Here is a 19,087-nt window from a genome sequence, read left to right on the forward strand (position 1 = left end):
CCAAATTGATGGGTCTGCCCTTTGAACCGCTGGTGACGTGTGCCCTACTCTACCTGTCATGGTGGCATTTCTGGTGGCGATAACCTCAGCGAGGAGGGTGTCTGAGCTCAAGGCCCTGACTTCAGAGCCCCCTTACACTGTGTTCTATAAGGACAAGGTTCAGCTCAGGCCATATCCAGCTTTTCTCCCGAAGGTTGTCTCCCAGTTTCACATCAACCAGGACATCTTCCTCCCAGTGTTCTTTCCTAAGCCACACTCGAGTGGCAGGGAGCAGAGGCTCCACGCACTGGATGTCCGCAGAGCGCTAGCCTTTTACATTGAAAGAAAGAAATTGTTTAGGAAGTCCATTCAACTGTTTGTGGCCGTGGCAGACAGGATGAAGGGTCTTCCAGTCTTCTCCCAACGAATTTCCTCATGGATCATGTCCTGCATCCATGAATGCTATAGCCTGGCAGAGGTGCTTGCCCCTCCGCTCACTGTGCACTCCACTAGGGCGCAAGTTTCATCAGCAGCATTCCTGGCGCAAGTCCTGACCTGGGAAATATGCAGAGCGGTGACGAGGTCCTTCATACATACTTCCATCACGCATTATGCAATTACCCAGCAGGCCAGAGACTGTGCGATGTTTGGCAGAGCGGTGCTCCAGTCAGTGGACACTTGAACTCCGACCCTGCCTCCTGAATTTAGGCTTGGGAGTCCCCTGATGGGAGAATGGCATGAACAAGCTCTCGAAGAAGAAAAAACAGCTACTCACCTTCTCGTAACTGTTGTTCTTCGAGGTGTGTTGTTCATGTCCATTCCAATACCCACCCTCCTTCCCCTCTGTCAGAGTAGCTGGCAAGAAGGAACTGAGGGGGTGGCGGGTTGGTGGGGCTCTATATTGGGCACCATGATGGCGCCACTCCAAGGGGCGCCTGGCCAACCCGACAGATACTGCTAGGGGAAAAATCTTCCAGCTGCCGTGCACATGCACACACCTGATTGAAATGGACATGAACAGCACATCTCGAAGAACAACAGTTACGAGAAGGTGAGTAACCATTTTTTCCCATGTTTTGATCAATACCATTTTGCTTGTGAGAGCTGACAACATCAGTTTTCTGGTAATTAGCAAAAAAGCAATTTACATTCCTGGTTAATTGTCCTGTCTGTGAGAGCTGGTTTCCCAGTATATCTGTTGACGAGTCAGCTTCACAAACTTTTATAAAGTTCCAATCCTTATCTGGTAATTGCCCCGCAGCATTCAGCAATATATGTAACAAACTTTTCAAGCAGTTTTTCCATTTCACCTTTGGCCTCATTGCAAAGCACCATGGGGCTTTGACTTAGTTTGGTCAGTGGTCATGCACTTCATCTCAGGGTTTCAAGCTGCTCTCAGGAGATCCCGGCTCTGTATTGTCCTTTCCAGGAAGGGAAAGCAAGTCATTTTCTCCAAGTTGTGAAGGGAATGGGGAGCAGAGTTGAGTATGGAACCAAGCAGTACTGATTCCCCATCCCAAGCTCGAAGCACTAGGTGCTCTCTTGGCCTGTTGACTATTCCTGAAGTCTGGCAGCTTCTTGCTCTAGTCACATTCTTGCTAGTGTGCTCCTCAGACCTGGACTCCGAGGAGAGGGGAAGAGGTGGTTCATCTTTCTTCTCTGGTGGTGTCCTTTCCCTACACACAGGCTTTCTCGCTTCCCCTGCAGCCCTGGGATACCATTAGCATGGGCTGTCTCTCTGTGAACCTTGCCCCAGCCTTAAGGCCAGTAGCTGGTGTGCAAGCTGCTTCCCCAGTTTGTGGTTGAATCCCCTTTTCCTTAGTATCATCTGTCTGCTCTGGTGTCTCAAGCCTGGGTGCTTGACCCATGCTTCTGCAGTTCACACACACATGCCTCCTGCTCTGGAGTCTGAACATCCCACCTCTACAAGGCCTCCGATCCCCTTTTCCCCCAGATCTCCAGGAATCTCTTGTCCTCCTCTGCAGCTGGCACCACTTAGCATGACCAGACTGTAGGGCTGGCTGGTAACTGGGAGGCAGCAGCAGTGGATTATCCAGGGGCTCTTTTCTCTCTCTAAGGCTGGAGGTGAGGAGCATTCTGGTGAGGTATTAAAATCTCTCCCCCACCTCTGCCAGGCTCTGGAATCAGGGGGCTGGGGATGTGCTGGTGGGCTCCAAGGTCCCTTTGTGCTGCAGATTTTCTCAGACAGGTAGAGCTGCCGTTCTCACCAGTGAGAGAGTGCATGTCTGTTAATTCCTCTTCCCCTCTCTCCACAGAGCCATCAATCCCGTCAGGGCTGCTCTGTCTGACGGTGAACAGCAGCAGGCAGGCTGGGGGCTCTGAAGAGGAACGCTCCCCAATCTCCCTGGCTCACTGTTTCCAGTTCGTTTCTGGGTTTGTGTTCCAGTTTCTGTCCTCCCTTGGTGTCTGGCTCTGCGTGACAGATAGCAGCAGCCTGCCGTGATGGGGTTCCTCTGAGCCCTCAGGAGAGTGCTTAAGGCTTGGATGGTGGTGCTGCTCATCGCAGACAATGTGGCTGATACTTCAGAGAAACCCGTCCTTGTCCCCTGTTCTCCAAGTGCCTGAGTTGGCTGCAGGCCGGGACCTTTGCCTCGTGCTCTGGGTTCTAAGCTTGGTCATTGTACAGATGGATGGCCAGGTCTACTCCCCGACTGTCAACACGCACTATGGGAAGTTACGAGGGGTCCGGGTTCCACTGCCTAGCGAGATTCTGGGTCCTGTGGATCAATATCTGGGGGTGCCTTATGCAGCCCCTCCCACTGGGGAGAAGAGATTCATGCCCCCTGAGCCACCCTCCTCCTGGTCTGGAATAAGGAATGCTACCCACTTCTCACCAGTCTGCCCTCAGAACATCCACAGTGCAGTCCCGGAAATCATGCTGCCCATCTGGTTCACCTCCAATCTGGATATAGTTGCCACGTACATTCAGGATCCCAATGAGGATTGCCTGTACCTCAACATTTACATTCCCACCGAGGATGGTGAGTCCGCCCAGGGTGCCAGGAGGAGACGTGCACTCTCTGGGTGGGTGGGGGGTCCCAGAGTTATTCTGCTCCTTCTCAGCTCTGGTTGGTCTCACCTGGATGTTGTGTTTGAAGCATGTGCTTGTGGAACCTGCAGCATGCTGTCGGTCTGTGGAAAAGCTTTTTCTGGCCACTCAGCTTGCCCTCTGCCTTCCAGCTGTTTTTCCTCTCTCTCTGTCTCTTGTGCTCTCTCTTCTCCCCTCCCCCCCACAGCTCTCTCCCTTCCCCTCCATGGCATTGTCACGGGTTCCTCTTTTGTGTTGCCAAAACTGAAAGGGACTCTCTGACCGCAGGTCCACAGAGTGACGAGCTGGTTTGGGTTCCCGAGGCGCCGAGTGCCAGGCTCCGTCTTGAGCTGGTTTGGGTTTATGTTCCCTCGCCACCCTCCCCACCCTCAGGTTCTTGTGCTAGTTCTGGGGCGTGGGTTGCTGCAGCTGGCTGGGAGGAACACTCTCTCTCTTGCTGGGATGGGATCACCCGCCACTCTTGACTGGAAAGGGACCAAGGAGAGCTGGGCTGGCTCCTCTCTGTGGTGCCATGCTCTGCTGGAGGTCAGGGGAGATGTCTGCATGCACGGCACAATGCAGTAGCATATGTGCTTCGCTGGGACCAGCCGGGGCTAAGGGCGTGGAGTTGGGTGGGGGCTGGAGCACTGTGGACCCAGCCCCTTGTGGTGAGGCTGAGTGCCTCAGGGTGCCTCTTCTCTCTCTAATCTTTTTCTCTTATAGGGGATTCCAGCTGAATTGTAAGTAGCAGTGCCCAGAAGGCAGCACCCTTTCCTCAGGCCCGTGGCAGCCTCACCACAAGGGGGAGTTGTGGGATCCCACGGGCTGTGCCAGCTGCAAGAATCTCTCGATAACACAAGAGCCTATGATGGAAGAGAATGGGAGGGGGGACAGCCTGCCATATCCTGAGCAGTTTTGTGGGAAGACAGCTGCTCTGGAGCCCCAGCCACTCTGCTTCTCTTCCCTTGGGGGTTCCAAGCTGCAGGGAACAGCACTATAACTTCCTTCCATCCCAGTACACTTGGCCCCAGAGTTTTCCTCCCACAGCGGTGCTCCCCTCCCCACGTCCCGCGGTCCCAAGAGGGGGTGGCGGGAGGGTGGGCAGTGTGGTTGTAATTGCATGCCCACTCCAGCCGGTGGAGCCTCCTGTTATTTTGTAGTCTTTTATTCATTTTACAGTAAAACGGATTTCCAAGGAATGCGCCCGAAAGCCCAACAAGAAAATATGTAGGAAAGGAGGTATGTAGCAAGCCGGACCTGACAGAGAGGCACAGAGAGAGGACAGAGAGAGAGAGAGAGAGAGAGAGAGTGAGTGGGAGGGGGCACCTGTCCATTCTCTCCAGGCCTGCGGCATATTTCTTCAGCCTTCCTCTCGTGCCATGTGATTGAGACGGTGGGCCCTCCATGCAGCCTGCAATACTGTCTGTCTGTCCGTCCATCCTCTGCTCAGAGGAACCTTCGGGATGCTCCTGCTACATGCTCCTCCCTTTCCAGGGCCAGGCTGGGCTCCTCAGTGGGAGGATCTGGGTTTGAATCAGGGCAGGACCAGGTGTGTTTCCAAGCCTTTCAGAACAGCTGCTTTCACATGCTGAAGCCAGTGCAGTAGGCTCCCATTGAGGGTGTATGGGAGATGGGGAAATATGGACTTTACACCCCATTCACCCAAAGCCTCCAGCAGGTCCCAGCTCCCAAGGCCTGGGAGTGCTGCTGTCAGGGAAGAAGTGCTCTCACCTTCTTTAACATTTAAATGCAAAACATCCCATTCTTTCATCCTACGGCAGCAAAGGCAAGCAAAAGCACCTTTCACTTGGTCTCTCTGAGCTGGGGACACCTAGTCAAAGGTCCCACTGAAATGTGCACCACCAGTGGGCATGTTTGTGTACATGGGTGTGCACAGCCCCATTGTGAACAGACCTAGTAGAGTTCTGGTTGCTGTGGGAACTGGGACCATGTGTGTGAAAGCTTTGCCCTCTGGCTGCATTAATTTCCTGTGTCTCCCTGTACAAATATGTAAATCCGTCTGGCTGTGGAATTGTGCCTCCACCCCATGTGCCTCCCTCAGTCAGGCATGCCCCCTCTGTGTACACATGCACACACACGCCTCTCCTTTCCCATCATGCTGGCCCCTGTTGGTCCTACTCCTGGGTTGCCTGGCACACATGGAAACCTGCTCTGTAGCCCCTTTAATAAGCCGTTCTTTACTGCCCCTGGGATCCCTGCACACATGGCTGCCTCCTGGGAAGCTGCGAAACAGTTCCAGTTCAGAAACTATTCTGCTTCTAGCCTACATTCCACAGCCCCACCTTGGAGTCTCCAGCCCCAAGGCAGGGACAAAGCAGGATCTTTTCTTTGGAGTCCTGTGTGCAGTCCCCACCTGATATCAAAATCTGAGACATCACAGTCCTCTGGGAATGGATTTGCCTGAGAAAGCATGATCCTGCATCACTGTTACAGACCCCGGTGTGCAGGAAGGAGAGCAGCTGCTGGAGACCAACAGGATTGTGGGAGAAGATGGGAAATGTGCTCTAGAATCATACTTGGGTTTTCCCCAGAAAGCAGCTTTCTATGCACACCAGCAATACAGACCCAGCTCTGTCCCAGCGGCCTTGAGTACCTCCTCTGTCCCTTGCATGCATCTGTGTGCACTGCACTGGGGTGGTGAGGCAAGGGCCCAGAACTTACATATCCAGGACAAGGGTTCCCCTTCTCCCCCAAAGGGGCAGTGGGGCAGTCAAGCTCTTCTGAAAGGCTACATGTGGGGAGAGAGGAGAAGCCCCAATGTGGATGGACTGCCACTCTGGCCACACACAAGCACACATAGTGGGGTCCAGCCCAATGGCTCTCAAGTAGTTGTGTGGCCCAGGCTCTGGAGCACTTCGTGTAGCTGGGCCCTTGGGCTGCTTGCCCTGGGAGGGTTTGTCATGGCCTGGGGTCCTATGTCCTTCTGTTCTCTTCTCTGTGCATTCCGCTTGGTGTCCAAGGCCTGGCGCAGTGCGGCACAGCTTGGAGGTTTGACGAGAATTCTCTTTCCTTCCAGAGATTTCCCTGAGTTCTGTTGTTTGGTTTCTTTGCTTTGCTTTCCCTGTTGCTGTCTTGCTACTCACACGCCATCTCTCTGTGAGTGCCAAGGCTGCCCCGAAAGGGCCAGCGCATCAGGGAGTCTCCACACGCTGCCTCCGGAGTGGGCTGCTCCCTCTCATGCTGTGCCAGCAGCTGGCCCTTCATGAGCCACTTCAAAGCACTTCCTCTGAGAGAGCTCCCCAGCCCTCTTCTCCCAGCCTGCCATTGGCTGCCAGGGCTTCACAGACCCCTTGCTTTGGGAGGGGAAGCCGGCACTTCAGCTGGTTACTGGGTGTGCAGGGGGCGTGGCGGGGGGGGATGTTTATTACATGCCATTAATAAATGATCTTAGGGGAGAGATGCAGCCTGGTTCCCCCCTCCCACCACTTCTGCCTGTGGTAGGGATTTCTGTGCTGTCCATTGCTGATTCCTGGGTATGTTCCATCTGCAGAGGAGGGACCCTAAAGGCTGCCTAGAGTGGTTGGCTCTGGTTAGAGGAGGCTCAGCCTCTCCTGTAGGAGGATAGTGAAGGTGCCTAGTACACATCAGTGATTATCCCCACCCAAGTGTTCCTAACAGGAATATTCAGAGTTCTGGTTAAATATGAAAGTAATCCAAATGCATAAGAAATGGAAACGCACAGTTAAGGCACCCAAGCAACTTTACCTGTGCCTTGTAGGAAGGCCATGAGAGGTTAAAAATGAAAAAGATCCATTTCTAAGCATGTTTCGATTGCTTTTACATTCAACCTTGACTCTCAGCTTCCTGGGTTAGTAATTCTTGGTTTTGGGATAGGTGTAACATTCTGGAATGTTTTTACATAAGTTACTGCTATTTACTCAGCCTTAACTTCAGTAGAACGTGGATTTTTGTCTTTGAATTTCCATGTACTTTAAAGTTATTAAAATTTCATATGTGAATGGTAAACAAGAAAAGAAACCCAAGGAGCAGGTTCCTGTGTGATATTTCTAATGATCAGAAGATAGGAAGGGTCAACTTCAAATCAGTATTTTATTTTAACTTCTTATTTATGTCCATATTAACCTGTACACTTGGGTCACCCCACTCTGGAGCAGCCAGAGCACCCTGACCAGTTCCCCACGCTCCTCCATATTCCCCTGTACACACGCACAGCCTGGCTGTTCCTCGCATTCCCCTGTGTGCACACACCTCAGACACTCTCCCTGGTCAGTATACCTGTGTGCAGTGTTAGGGGTAACAGTCCTCACTGCAAGTGTCTCCTTCAGCAGGGGCCAGTGGGTATCCCGAAGAACAAAGTGGTCTCCCTCTTGTTTCCAATGGAAGGGAAGTCAAGCTGTACCCAAGGTGTCCCCTTCTCTTTCCCTCAGGGTGGCTTGGCTTCATTCTCACTGGAACCAATGGGAAATGGAGACTATTTTGAAAAAGGACTCAGCCTTAGTCTTGCTTCCAGGGAGAGTAACAGGAGCCAGCAGCCATTTTGAAAGAGGAGTTCTTTGAGGTGTTCATGAGCCCCTGCTAATAAACAGCAGCATGCAATGATCCTTCTCCCTAACATACCAATTTTTGAATATGGCCTCCTACGATGTCAGGGAGTTCTGGCCACCTGGGGAGCTTTAGGCATCCCAACTACCTCCAGAAGTTCATTCTGTCCTTTGTAAGTCCTGGTGGTCTGTGGAGGGCACGCTGGCTCTATTTTTGCTTTACATGCAAAGCTGTGCTCCACCTTAACCAAAGAGCTGCACACACCACTTCCACCTGGAGCAGTGAGCTTACAGGAGGCCCTGCCCAACGCCCTCTGCGGTCTCCACCTCTGCCAAGTCTGATTTCCTTTGGGAGCCAAACCCCAGCATGATCCCTGAGGGGATGTGAACAGTTGAGAAGTAAGGTCTGGCCTTCATACAGACTTTGTGCCAGTAGAACTGGGTCGATTAGGGCTCTAATATGATTCTACCAGTACAACCCCTAGTGTGGACACAGTCTGACCGGTATCAAGGTGCCTTACCACTATAGCTTATTTCCCTTCCAGTACAGGACGATCCTGGGAGGACTGTCCTGCTTTAACTAGACCAATACAGCTAAAGCGCCAGACCCCTTGTGTGTAGACAAGCCCCTGAGTGGTTACAGAAGTGCATCAGCTAGGGGGTGACTTCCCACCCTGACTATGTGAGAATTGCAGTGGTTTTATTCTAGAACAGCTCTTGCCTCCTTCCCTGAGGCCTGCAAACTTGTGGGTGTTACCAAACAGTCACTGACCAAACTGTTGGAAATAGCTGCACCAGCAGAGTGGAAGGGGCTGGGGGAGCTCTGAGTAGAGGAACTCACTAGATTTTATATGAATTGGGTCTGTTTCTTATTGCTCCCTTGTGGTGCCTAGTTAGATCTCTGCCCGCTACAGGAGGGATGACACACCTCCCTCAATGGCCACGGACTCCTCACTCCTCCTTGGGAGCCACCAGAGCCCCACAGGGTTAGTTATTTGTACAGCTCCATAGATCTGTTTGACTCTTTACTAACACAAAAGATGCTCCTGCCAATGGGAGTCAAACAGCTGGTGCTCTCTCTGTGCCTTTCTCCAGGAGGTCCCTGAGGTGAGGGGTGTGCGCTGGTACTCCTTTATTAACACCGCAGCCATCTGGCTTTTTTGCACAAATCGCCTCCATGAGCAGCCTCCCCTCCTAGCAGCCCAGGCCCCAAGCCCGCTGGACACAGAGCTGCTAAACTTGGAGCTGTTGTCATACTTCAGGCAGTTCTGAATGGCTCTCTGCTGGGGTGCCAACCAGCATGCAGGCATCTCCGTTTATTTGCATAGTGCAGATCTATTAATTAAAATTAAGAGGCGCTTGGAGATTTCTGTCCTTCGGGAGAGTTGCTGTTAGTGTCCCAGGGCTGGCCCTTTGTGGGGTCATAGTGCAGGAGGCAGGGGCCCTGATGGGCTTGAAGCCCAGGTTCTGAGACAGATGGAATAGCATCCTGGAGGCCAAGTGGCCCGTTGCTGCCCAGGGCACTTGGACCATTGTTTGTATTTGTGACAGTTTGTATGAAAGTTGATTTTTTGAAATAATTTTTAATTGAAATGGTGCACTGGTGCATGCTGGTGAGAGCTGAGCCAGTGTCCTGGGCAACTGTAATGCAGCAAGGGTAGGGCGTGTCTGTCTGCCTCTCATGGGGAGATTGCCGTGCTGGGAACTGCAGTGTCTCCTTCCCTTCCTCCCATTCCCCCAGCCTGGCTCTGGTTTCTGTGGCTACCCAGTAGTCCCTGGAATCACAAGGAATGGACAGAAGAGCCCTGCTAAAGCCCAGGCAGGGCTGGTCCCTAGGGTCGGGTTCCTGCCTTGAGTGGGTCCCAGCGCTCATAGGCCTTTTCCATCCTTAACTCTTTGGGTCTGTGATACCCTAGGTAGCTAGGTAAAAGGGGCAAAGGAAGGGTTAATCTGTCACTGCTCTCAGGCTAGCTCTTTTCCTACCCCACTACCCACTTTCCCTTTATCTTAGCCATCCCTAAACTGGGTCCATTTGGAACCTACATGACACTAGCACCTGCCACAGCTTTCAGCTGGTCTCAGCAGGTGGGGCCAGCCCACTCTGGGGCTGCCTTGTTTTGAAGGAGAATAGGGCTGGTTTTGGACATGCTCCGGCTTGGGCTCAGAGTGCTATGCTTCTCCTGCTGTTGGTGTTGCTAATCCCCTAAAGCTGCCATCCTCCCCGTACCTTAGGTCTTGTCTACAACAAAGTTGCACTGGTTTAGTTAAACTGGTGCAACCCCTGTGTGGATACTGGTATTTTGGTGTGAGTAGCTGATTTTGGTTAAGCTTAAATATGTTTCTAATACACTTACGCTAAACTGAAATGAGTATCCACACAGCCTTTGGTGCTGGTTAACATTAAGCCAGTGCAGCTTTGGGGATAGCTGCAGAGGGTTTCCTGCAGAGGAAACAGGCTCCTGGTAGCTGAGGAAAGGAGGAACCAAGTGTCTTTAATTTTGTCAGTTGCATGTCTAGGGATGTAAATAAACAAGCTGGTGAGCAGCTCTGGTCTGGCCCTGAAGACTGTCTCGATTGGACCTGTTAGAGCTTCTGTGGTCAGGTTTAAGGATTTGGGATCTGAAGTGAGTTGGTGTATTTAGATGCAAATAAACTGTTAACTAGTAAAACCTATTGGGTGATACCCCAATGCTGGGAGGCAGGGCAGGATTGCTCCATTCAGTCAGGTTCTGGCCACCACACCCCTGTGAAGCTGTTTCCACAATCAAATGCTTCACTACTGCAGGATGTTTCCTGATACTCAGCCCAAATTTTGGCTGAACTTAATCTTGTTGCTCTTAGTAGTAATTGCATAGGGCCCTGCCCAGTCCCTGTACCCTTCACACTTGTAGCTCCTTGTTGTAACCACCCTTACTCTTCATTCAGCCAAGTCCTACATAACTGATTCCTGTAACCAGTGGTTACGCTGCTCTCTCTAGGTCCTTCATTGTTTCTCCGGGAATTCAGAGTAGAACCTGAATTTATCTCCAGCTTCTGGTGATGGGGCACTCAGAAATGACAAAGTATTCATAGATTGATAAATTCCAAGACCAGAAGGAACCATTGTAATCATCTAGTCTGACCTCCTGAATAATACAGGCCAGAGAACTGCCCCAAAATAGTAATTCTTACAAGATATCTTAAAGAAAACATCCAATCTTGATTTTAAAATTCCCAGTGATGGAGAATCCACCACGGCCACTAAATTGTTCCAGTGGTTAATTAGTCTCATTGATGGAAATTTACACCTTATTTCTAATATGAATTTGTCTAGCTTCAATTTCCAGCCATTGGGTTGTGTGTTAGACAAGCCCATCATCAAATATTTTTCCCCATGTAGGTATTTGTAGACTGTAATCAAGTCACTCCTTAACCTTCTCTTTGTTAAGCTGAATAGACTGAGCTCATTGAATCTATTGCTATAAGGGATGTTTTAATCCTTCAGTCATTCTCAGGGCTCTTCTGTGATCCCACTCTAATTTATCAACATCCTTCTTGGATTGTGGGTACCAGAACTGGACACAATATTCCAGTAGCAGTCACACCAGTGCCAAATACAGAGGTAAAACAACCTCTCTCCGACTTGAGATTTCCCTGTTTATGCATGCGAAGTTCCCATTAGCCCTTTTGGCCACAGTGGCTCACTAGGAGCTCATTATCATGGTTGATTATCAACCATGACTCCCAAATCTTTTTCGGAATCACTGCTTCCCAGGATAGAGTCCTCCATCCAGTAATTATGGTCTACATTCTTTGCTCTGAGATGTATAGGTTTACATTTAGCCATATTAAAATTAATATTGTTTGCTTGCATCTAGTATACCAAGCAATCCAGATCGCTTTTTATCAGTGACCTATCCTCTTCATTATTTATCATTTCCCCAGTTCTTATGTCATCTGCAAACTTTCAGTGATGACTTTACGTTCTCTTTCAGGTCATTGATAAAAATGTTAATTAGTGAAGGGCCAAGAACTGATACCTGCAGGATCCACTGAAAGTGCACCTGCTTGATGATGATTCCCTGTTTCTTCTTTGAGTGGTTGCGAACTTGTATTCCATTCAGCTGTGCGTATGCCCAGTGCACCAAAGTCAGAGGATTTTGCCCAGCAGCACCCATGTGGTATGCTCATGCCCCTCCCTTGGCTATATAAGGGCAGTGCTTCCCTGACCTCCCTCAGTCCCATCTCACTGCCCATGCTGGAGTGCTTAGTGTGATCTTTCCCTACACTTGTCTTCACAGCTTTTTGTGATTTTCTTGTATATAGTGATAGTATAGTTATAGTTAGTAGCCGCAGTTAGATAGTGATAGTAGTAATTGACTAGTTTCTCCTGGTAGGATGACCTCCCTGGGGTTTAAACATTGCCCTTCATCTGGGGTGGCTATCCCCACACTGGATGTCATGGAGAAGGACACGTTAAGGAAAGGTGTTTTATTTTTCAGTCCTTTAAAAAGAGGACTTGAATGGTTAGAGACTTACAATTGAAGCAGCACCTTCTCAATCTGGCCATGAGGCCTTTCTCAGCCCTGAGGACTGCTGTCGAGAGTCCGGCACCTCAAAGAGCACTGGAGCTAGTACAATATGGGACTTCTCAACCAAGCTGGGATTACTCGCCCCGAAGGGACTGCTTCCCTTCATTGGGCCCCCTGAGAAAAAGAACACATAAAATAGACCAGGGCCATTCCAGAGGTAGAGGAGACTCGTCTTCCCTGTTTAAGAAAAATACGGACCAGCACCAGAGTTCCCCAGTGCTCAGGTTACCTGCTTTCCGGTACTGAGCAGGGAAAACCTATACCATTGACTCATTGGGTTCCCATTAAGTCCAGTACCCTTGGCAGAGACGGTGGCACTGTCAGTCTACACCCCAACAGCAGATTTGCTGTGCCTGTCTATCCCTGACTCACCACTCATTCAGGACCGGCTGACTACACTGGCATCCTGGGCATCCGACTACACTTGGCATCCTGGGCTCCACCTGGTTTGGTAGCAAACTTATTGTTGTTGCCAACACCATCATGTGCACTGTGGTTTACCCTCGGTTAGGGGAGCTGTCGACTTCCTGCTTGGCACTTTGGGCACACGCAGAGACTCTTCACTACTGATTTCAGAGTAACAGCCGTGTTAGTCTGTATTTGCAAAAAGAAAAGGACTCCTTGTGGCACCTTAGAGACTAACCAATTTATTTGAGCATGAGCTTTCGTGAGCTACAGCTCACTTCATCAGATGCATACCGTGGAAACTGCAGCAGACTTTATATATACACAGAGAATATGAAACAATACCTCCTCCCATCGCTGGCCTGGGACCAGCTTCATTTAGGTTCCCAAAAGAAGTATTGGTACCGAGTATGAGATCGAGGCTGGTACCAGTATCCAAGATAATATTGACTGTTCACTCAGTGCCGATGGCACCATTGGGCTGGGCCAAGGATAATGCTAGACGTTTTTATCAATGATGTCCATCAACTATTTGGAGGGATCCTCAAATATGAGCTTAGAGGCATCTCCCTCCCCTTCCCCATTTTGCTTTTGAAGATTGTCAAGACACAGCGAAAATCATAGTCAATGACAGGATTGATACCATTCCTGCAATAGAGACATGGGACCCTGGCCTAGTTCTTTCTGAGTGCTGATGCACTATCCTCATCCACAGTGACCTCCATGGAATCCCAGGGTATTCCCTCATTCAGCAAAATCATGGTCACCTGCTCACGGTAGGGGAGATCACCTATGTCTTCAGTGCACTCCCTGCCGGAACCACTAGTGGGCTCCCTCTGCGAAGAAGCATCCTGAACCTTTACGACAGTCAGCTGTCATTCCTCAAGGGATTCTGTTGTTCCCAGCTACGTCTTCCTCTTCGTCACCAGATAATGCAGCAATACCCTAGTCATCCTCTCTGGAACCAGAAGACTTCAGTTCATATCAGGACCTGCTCAGGCGCATGGCATTGGCCTTAGAGATTCAGGCTAAGTTTGTATAGGAAAACACCCATAAATTGGTGGATATCCTTCAGCCAAGGACCTGTCGTGGGTCCAGTTCTGTTCATAAATGACTTGGATAATGGCACAGAGTACACTTACAAAGTTTGCAGCTAATACCAAGCTGGGGCTGGGGGTTGCAAGCGCGTGGAAGGACAGGATTAGAATTCAAAATGAGCTTGACAAACTGGAGTAGTGGTTTGAAATAAATAGGATGAAATTCAATAAAGACAAATGCGAAGTACTGCATTTAGCAGGGATTCAGGACATTTTGGTTTATTTGTTGCATTTGAAATCTTCAGGTCTCACTCTGAGCTCCCGGAGGGTGTACTTGGTGGCGATCTCAGCTTTCCACCTTCCCATTCATGGAAACTTGGTATTCTCAAACCGTATAATGGTGAGGTTTTTCAAAGGGATTATCTGTCATTTTCCACCAGTGAAGGTAAGAGCACCATTGTGGGACCTTAATATGGTCGTGGGGCACTGATGGGTCTGCCATTCAACATATTCATGGGCTCTCCTCTCTCAAAAGGCGCCATTCCACCCCCAAGAAGAGTTAGCGAACTGCAACCCTTAATGGCAGATTCTCTGTACACTCAAGCCTTCAAGGAGGCTTTAAGACCACACCCAACATTTTTGCCCAGTCAGGTTATTTACTTACCTATATTTTTTCCCAAAGCACATTCGAGCTCAGAGGAGTAGCAGCTATATAGCTCAGATGTGAGCTGGTGCTTAGCATCTTAGTTAGAAAGAACTGAGCCGTTTTGTTCGTCACCTTGGCTCTGTCCTTCGCTGAGTGGTTGGAGGGACAACCAGTTGCTACTCCGACCATTTCCAGGTGGATAACTGCCTGCATTACCACACCTTCTACACTGGCTTGGTTGATACCTCTGCAGTCATTGCGGGCTCATTCGACAAGAGCTCAAGCGACACCGGATGCATTCCTTAGGGATGTCTCCGTGGTGGATATCTGCAGGGCTGGAATATGGTACTCCTTGCATACCTTCACTAAACATTATGCTATCATCACGGCACTGAGAAGGGATGCAAACTTTGAGAAGGCAGTTCGGCTTTCACAGTTTAAATAGACTCTGAGCCCATCACCTGCTGGAACTGCTTGTGGAATCAGAGTCTATTTAAGTGTACTCTGTGTGCCATTATCCAAATCATTTGTGAAGATAGTGACTGGAACCAGACCTGGGGCAGATCCCTGCGATGGCTGGAGGATATTCACCAGTTTATGTGTGTTTTCCTGTACAAACTTGAAAAGACGGTTACCTACTTATATTGTAACTGTTGTCCTTTGAGATGTGGGTGCAGACATGTATTCTGCGACCCACCCTCCACCCCTCTGCATTGAAGACTCCAACCTGGGGTTTTGGTGTGAAGGAACAGAGGGGGGTCGAGGCAGTGTTGGCCTTAGCCTCTCCCCTGGGTATATATGTGGGATGGGGCATAAGTGTTGCTAGGCAAAATTCTCCAACTTTGGTGTGTTGGGTGTGCTCTCTCCTGAATGAAATACGTGTCTGCATCCACATCTAGAACAACAACAGTTACAATAAAGGTAAGTAACCATCTTTTATAATTACATTGACACCTATTAGTTAACCAGCTTTTAATCAGTTGCATGTGTGCCATTTTAATTTTATATTGATTTAATATTTTAATCACCATGTCATGTGATACCAAGTCAAATGCCTTACAGAAGTCTACGCATATTACATTAACACTTACCTTTATCAGTCAAACTTGTAATCTCATCAAAAAAGATACCAAGTTAGTTTGACAGGCTCTATTTTCTAGAAACCCATGTTGATTGGCATTGATTATATTACTCTCCTTTACTTCTTCATTAATCAAGTCCTGCATCAGCCACTCCATTATCTTGCCCAGGATTGATGTCAGGCTGACAGACCTGTAACTACCCGGATCATCCTGTTTACCCTTTTTAATTATTGGCACAATGTTAGCTTTCTGTGAGTCTTCTGGGACTTTCCCTGTGTTCCAAGATTTATTCAAAATCATTAACAGGCCAGCAAGCTCCTCAGCCAGCTCTTTGAAACTCTTGAATGCAGCTCATTGATGGCTCATAGTCATCTGTAATCAGTCCACACACAAGGGTCCCTCTCCTCCTCTGTTACTTCCAATGGATGAGCCCCCAGTTTGTAGCATAAATTCCTATTAGACCCTAAGTGTGTGACCTTGGATTTTGTACTATTTAATTTCATCCCATTTCTGTCATTCCAGTCTTCAAGGTCATCCAGCTTTTCCTGTATATTATTCCGATCTTCCTCTGTATTAATGGTGCCTCCCAATTTTCTATCATCAGCAAATTTCATCAGCGGAGTCCTACTTTTTTTGCCAAGGTCGTTAATAAAAACATTGAATAATATTGGTGCCAAGATGTATCCTGGAGGGACTCCACTAATAATGTCCCTCCAGGCTGATAATTCAGTTTTCAGCACAACCCATTGCCTTCTCACCTTTAGCCAATTCCTTATTCAACTTACAATGCTTGTACTGATCCCATCTTCCTTAACTGCACTAATTATTTCCCATGTGGTACCATGTTAAATGCTTTACGGGAGTTCAAGTGTATTAGATTTCCTGCCCTTCCCTTATCTAAAAAATCAGTGATTTTTTTTCAGAGGAGGAAATCAGGTTAGTCTGGTGTGATTTATTTTTGGTAAACCCATGTTGCATTACATCCCCTTTACCATTTACCTCTATTAATTTAATTATTCTTGAATTACTTATTGAATACTTCTGCCTGTTCTGCATTATTATTGGTAATTATATCATTTCCATCTAGTAGTAGACCAGTGCCATTGTCAGGATTCTTTTTGTTCCTAATATACTTAGATTCCTTCTTATTGTCCTTAATTCTGTTGCCCATAGATTTCTCACTGTGTCCCTTGGCTTCCCTTATGAGTTTTCTACAGTTCCTAGCTTTTGATTTATATTCATTACTATTGACTTCCACTTTCTTCCATTTGTTATATATATATTTATAGCTGCCATCACTTCCCCTCTGAGCCAGGATAGGTTTTTAACCACTATGACCTTCTTCCTCAATTATGAAATTGTGGCTTTTGGGGCATCTAGTAGATTATGTGACCTCACCAAAACTATGCACAGAAGGGCCGTTCCTTCCCAGCTTGTGGAATGAAGGCCTCTGGGCTTGGAAGGTGAGCACAGGATCCTGGGGGGTGTCTCTCCAGAGTGGGATAGAGAGGGGCTCCCACTTCATGGGCTGGGCCATGCTTTCCGTTTGCAGCACAGAACTGCCCTGCCCTTTGTTTCCATAACACTCTAATTCCCTACTCCTGTCATTCCTTTCTGCTGTATCTACAGTTTGCCCTTCCCACTGGGGAAGTTTTTAGGTTATTTTCTCCCAGACCCACGAACCGCATTTCTCTCAGCGGAATCCCATTCTGTTATTTCCTGCTCGGGTTTTCCAGCCTCTCTGACCCCTTTAGATCATGCTTCTGGTCTCCCAGAGGTTCTGGCTTTCTCTCAATTTAGTGTCACCTGGGAATGTCACCCACATATTGCTCACCACTGTGTCTGTGATCGCTAACATGCTAAATCAGGCCAGTCTAATTGGAATCCTCCTGGCAGCTGTTTCCCCCATGCCATCCGCTGCCCTCTGTTTACATCCTTCAGCCAGTTTTTCAGCCCTTGCAAGTTTCAGATCTATGCCTGTTCGCATTATTACAGTCCAGGGAAGCAAGGCTCAGGGCACACACTGTCTTGGGGTCTCAATGGCTCTGGGGTTTGATGGCATACAGACTTCTTGGCAGCTTTGGGCGTTCGTGGCTGACTGTGCCTGTAATTGGTTTGATGTGAAAGGACAGAGCTTCAGCTTCAAACCCTGCCTGCAGTACAGTGAAAATAAGGGGGTGCCACCCCGTGCCAGCAGGAGAGCAGCCCCTTCCACCGAGCAGCATGCACACCCCTGGGATGGTGGGGGGTTGATGGGGAGAGAAAAGGGAGGCAGAGGTGTTTGAGAGTCAGGCCTGGGCTACAAACTAACTGGCACCAGTTTAGTGGAACCAGGATGATGAGTTAGTGTTACTGGCTTTCTGCCGATGGGCAGGGCACAGAGCTTACCCCAAATCAGTCCAAGAATCAGTTGCAAAGTGTGGGCCATGGGGAGGCTGAGGATGTAGCAGGGAAGGGGAAGGCAGGAGGGCACACAAGCTCATCTGCTGTCCTGCTTAAAGAGGCCTGTTCTCTCCCTCTCCTGGGCCCCAGACCAAGGAACACATGTTCCCAGGGCAGACTTCAGTGGGCGGGGGCCGGCAGCCTGGAGAGGCAGTCCCTGTCTGCTCTGAACTGTGGCTGTGCTTGGCCAGCCGCACTGGCCGAGCCCATGGAGAGATGCGGTGTGAGTAGCCAGGTGGTGCTGTGGGCCTGGCCTCCTTCTCTGCTATCATGCTATTTTTGAATTCTCTTTTGTTTTTGTTTTTTGTTTTTCTTTTTTGTTCTGTCTCCTCGTGTTTGGTCCCTAGGAGCCAGCGCTAAGAAACAGGGCGAGGACTTAGCGGATAATGACGGGGATGAAGATGAAGGTATTTCTATGCTCGAGGCTGCTGCTGCTGCATGACACGCAAAGCAAATCCGTTTGCTTTCCATTCTCTGCCATTTTCAGGGAGCCCTGTCTGTCTGTGTCTTTGTTTCCTTGGGCTGAGCAGTTGCACGGGGTGGCCAGGTGGGGTGACCGGCTGTGCAGGGGGCGCTCATACCTTTCCTTTGGGGGAAGCTCAGGGGGTTTTGCTTTAGAAGGAGTTTGCTGGCTGCCCAGTCTGCCTCTGTATGAGCAAAAGGCTCTAAGGAAGCATGGCGACATGTGAACAAGAGAGGAGCCAAAGGGTGCCTGGGTCAATTTCACCCCACACCCAGTCACATTTCACCTCCAGCCTCTGTTCTCGCTGAACCTCAGACTTACTGTGTCAATGAAGAGACTTTCCTTTCTGGCTCCACCCCCATGCTGCCATCCCAACCTCCCTTCTCTCCACCGTGCACAGTGTCAGAGCAGGCAACACCTGACCTCATCCCCTTGTGTCCCGTGCAATTCCCTCTGGGGCCCCACTGGCTTGCAGGGAGCATGCATATGGCAGAACGCAGTCCAGGCCTGCTTTAACCCATGTCCGGATTTGCTATCTAGAGTCTAGTCCGGCTCACTCTCTCTCTCGCTCTCTCTCTCTCATGCGTCCACTCGCGTGCGCTCTGCCACTGCCACTCCCCACTGCAGGTGCAGAGGAAACTGGAAATATGGATGAAGGCAAGATGCTGAGTACAGAGCTGTCAGGAGCTCTGGAGACCTGCAGAAGAGAGCACTGTCACTTTACTGGCCTCTGCTTTCTCTCCAGGGTTAGCATCTTCATTTAGGAGCAGGGATGTCCGTCACCTGTCCAGTGAAGGGCAACTGGACCTGCAGAGAGTAGCCCTGAGCGTTCTGTTACAGGCTGTGCCGTAGTGTCCGGTTAACGTCACCCAGGCTAGCTCAGCGGGTTA

The 19,087-nt window shown here is 49.5% G+C and overlaps 1 protein-coding gene across 3 annotated transcripts in view; it reads left to right on the forward strand.

Moving 5' to 3' along the window:
* Positions 1 to 2,860: 2,860 nt before the first annotated feature.
* The window catches only part of NLGN3 (neuroligin 3), a 48,149-nt gene continuing 31,922 nt past the window's right edge, over positions 2,861 to 19,087 (forward strand). Inside the window, exons 1-3 of one of the 3 annotated variants that reach the window (XM_077826201.1) lie at positions 2,861 to 2,981; positions 4,208 to 4,267; positions 18,082 to 18,141. In XM_077826201.1, the coding sequence (XP_077682327.1) occupies positions 2,876 to 2,981; positions 4,208 to 4,267; positions 18,082 to 18,141 (226 nt within the window). In that variant the 5' untranslated portion in view covers positions 2,861 to 2,875. The remainder of the gene's footprint in view (positions 2,982 to 4,207; positions 4,268 to 18,081; positions 18,142 to 19,087) is intronic. The other 2 variants (XM_077826202.1, XM_077826203.1) reach the window with 2 other exon arrangements.

The sequence above is a fragment of the Eretmochelys imbricata genome, chromosome 9, assembly GCF_965152235.1.
Source record: "Eretmochelys imbricata isolate rEreImb1 chromosome 9, rEreImb1.hap1, whole genome shotgun sequence".
NCBI classification, from domain to species: Eukaryota; Metazoa; Chordata; order Testudines; family Cheloniidae; genus Eretmochelys; species Eretmochelys imbricata.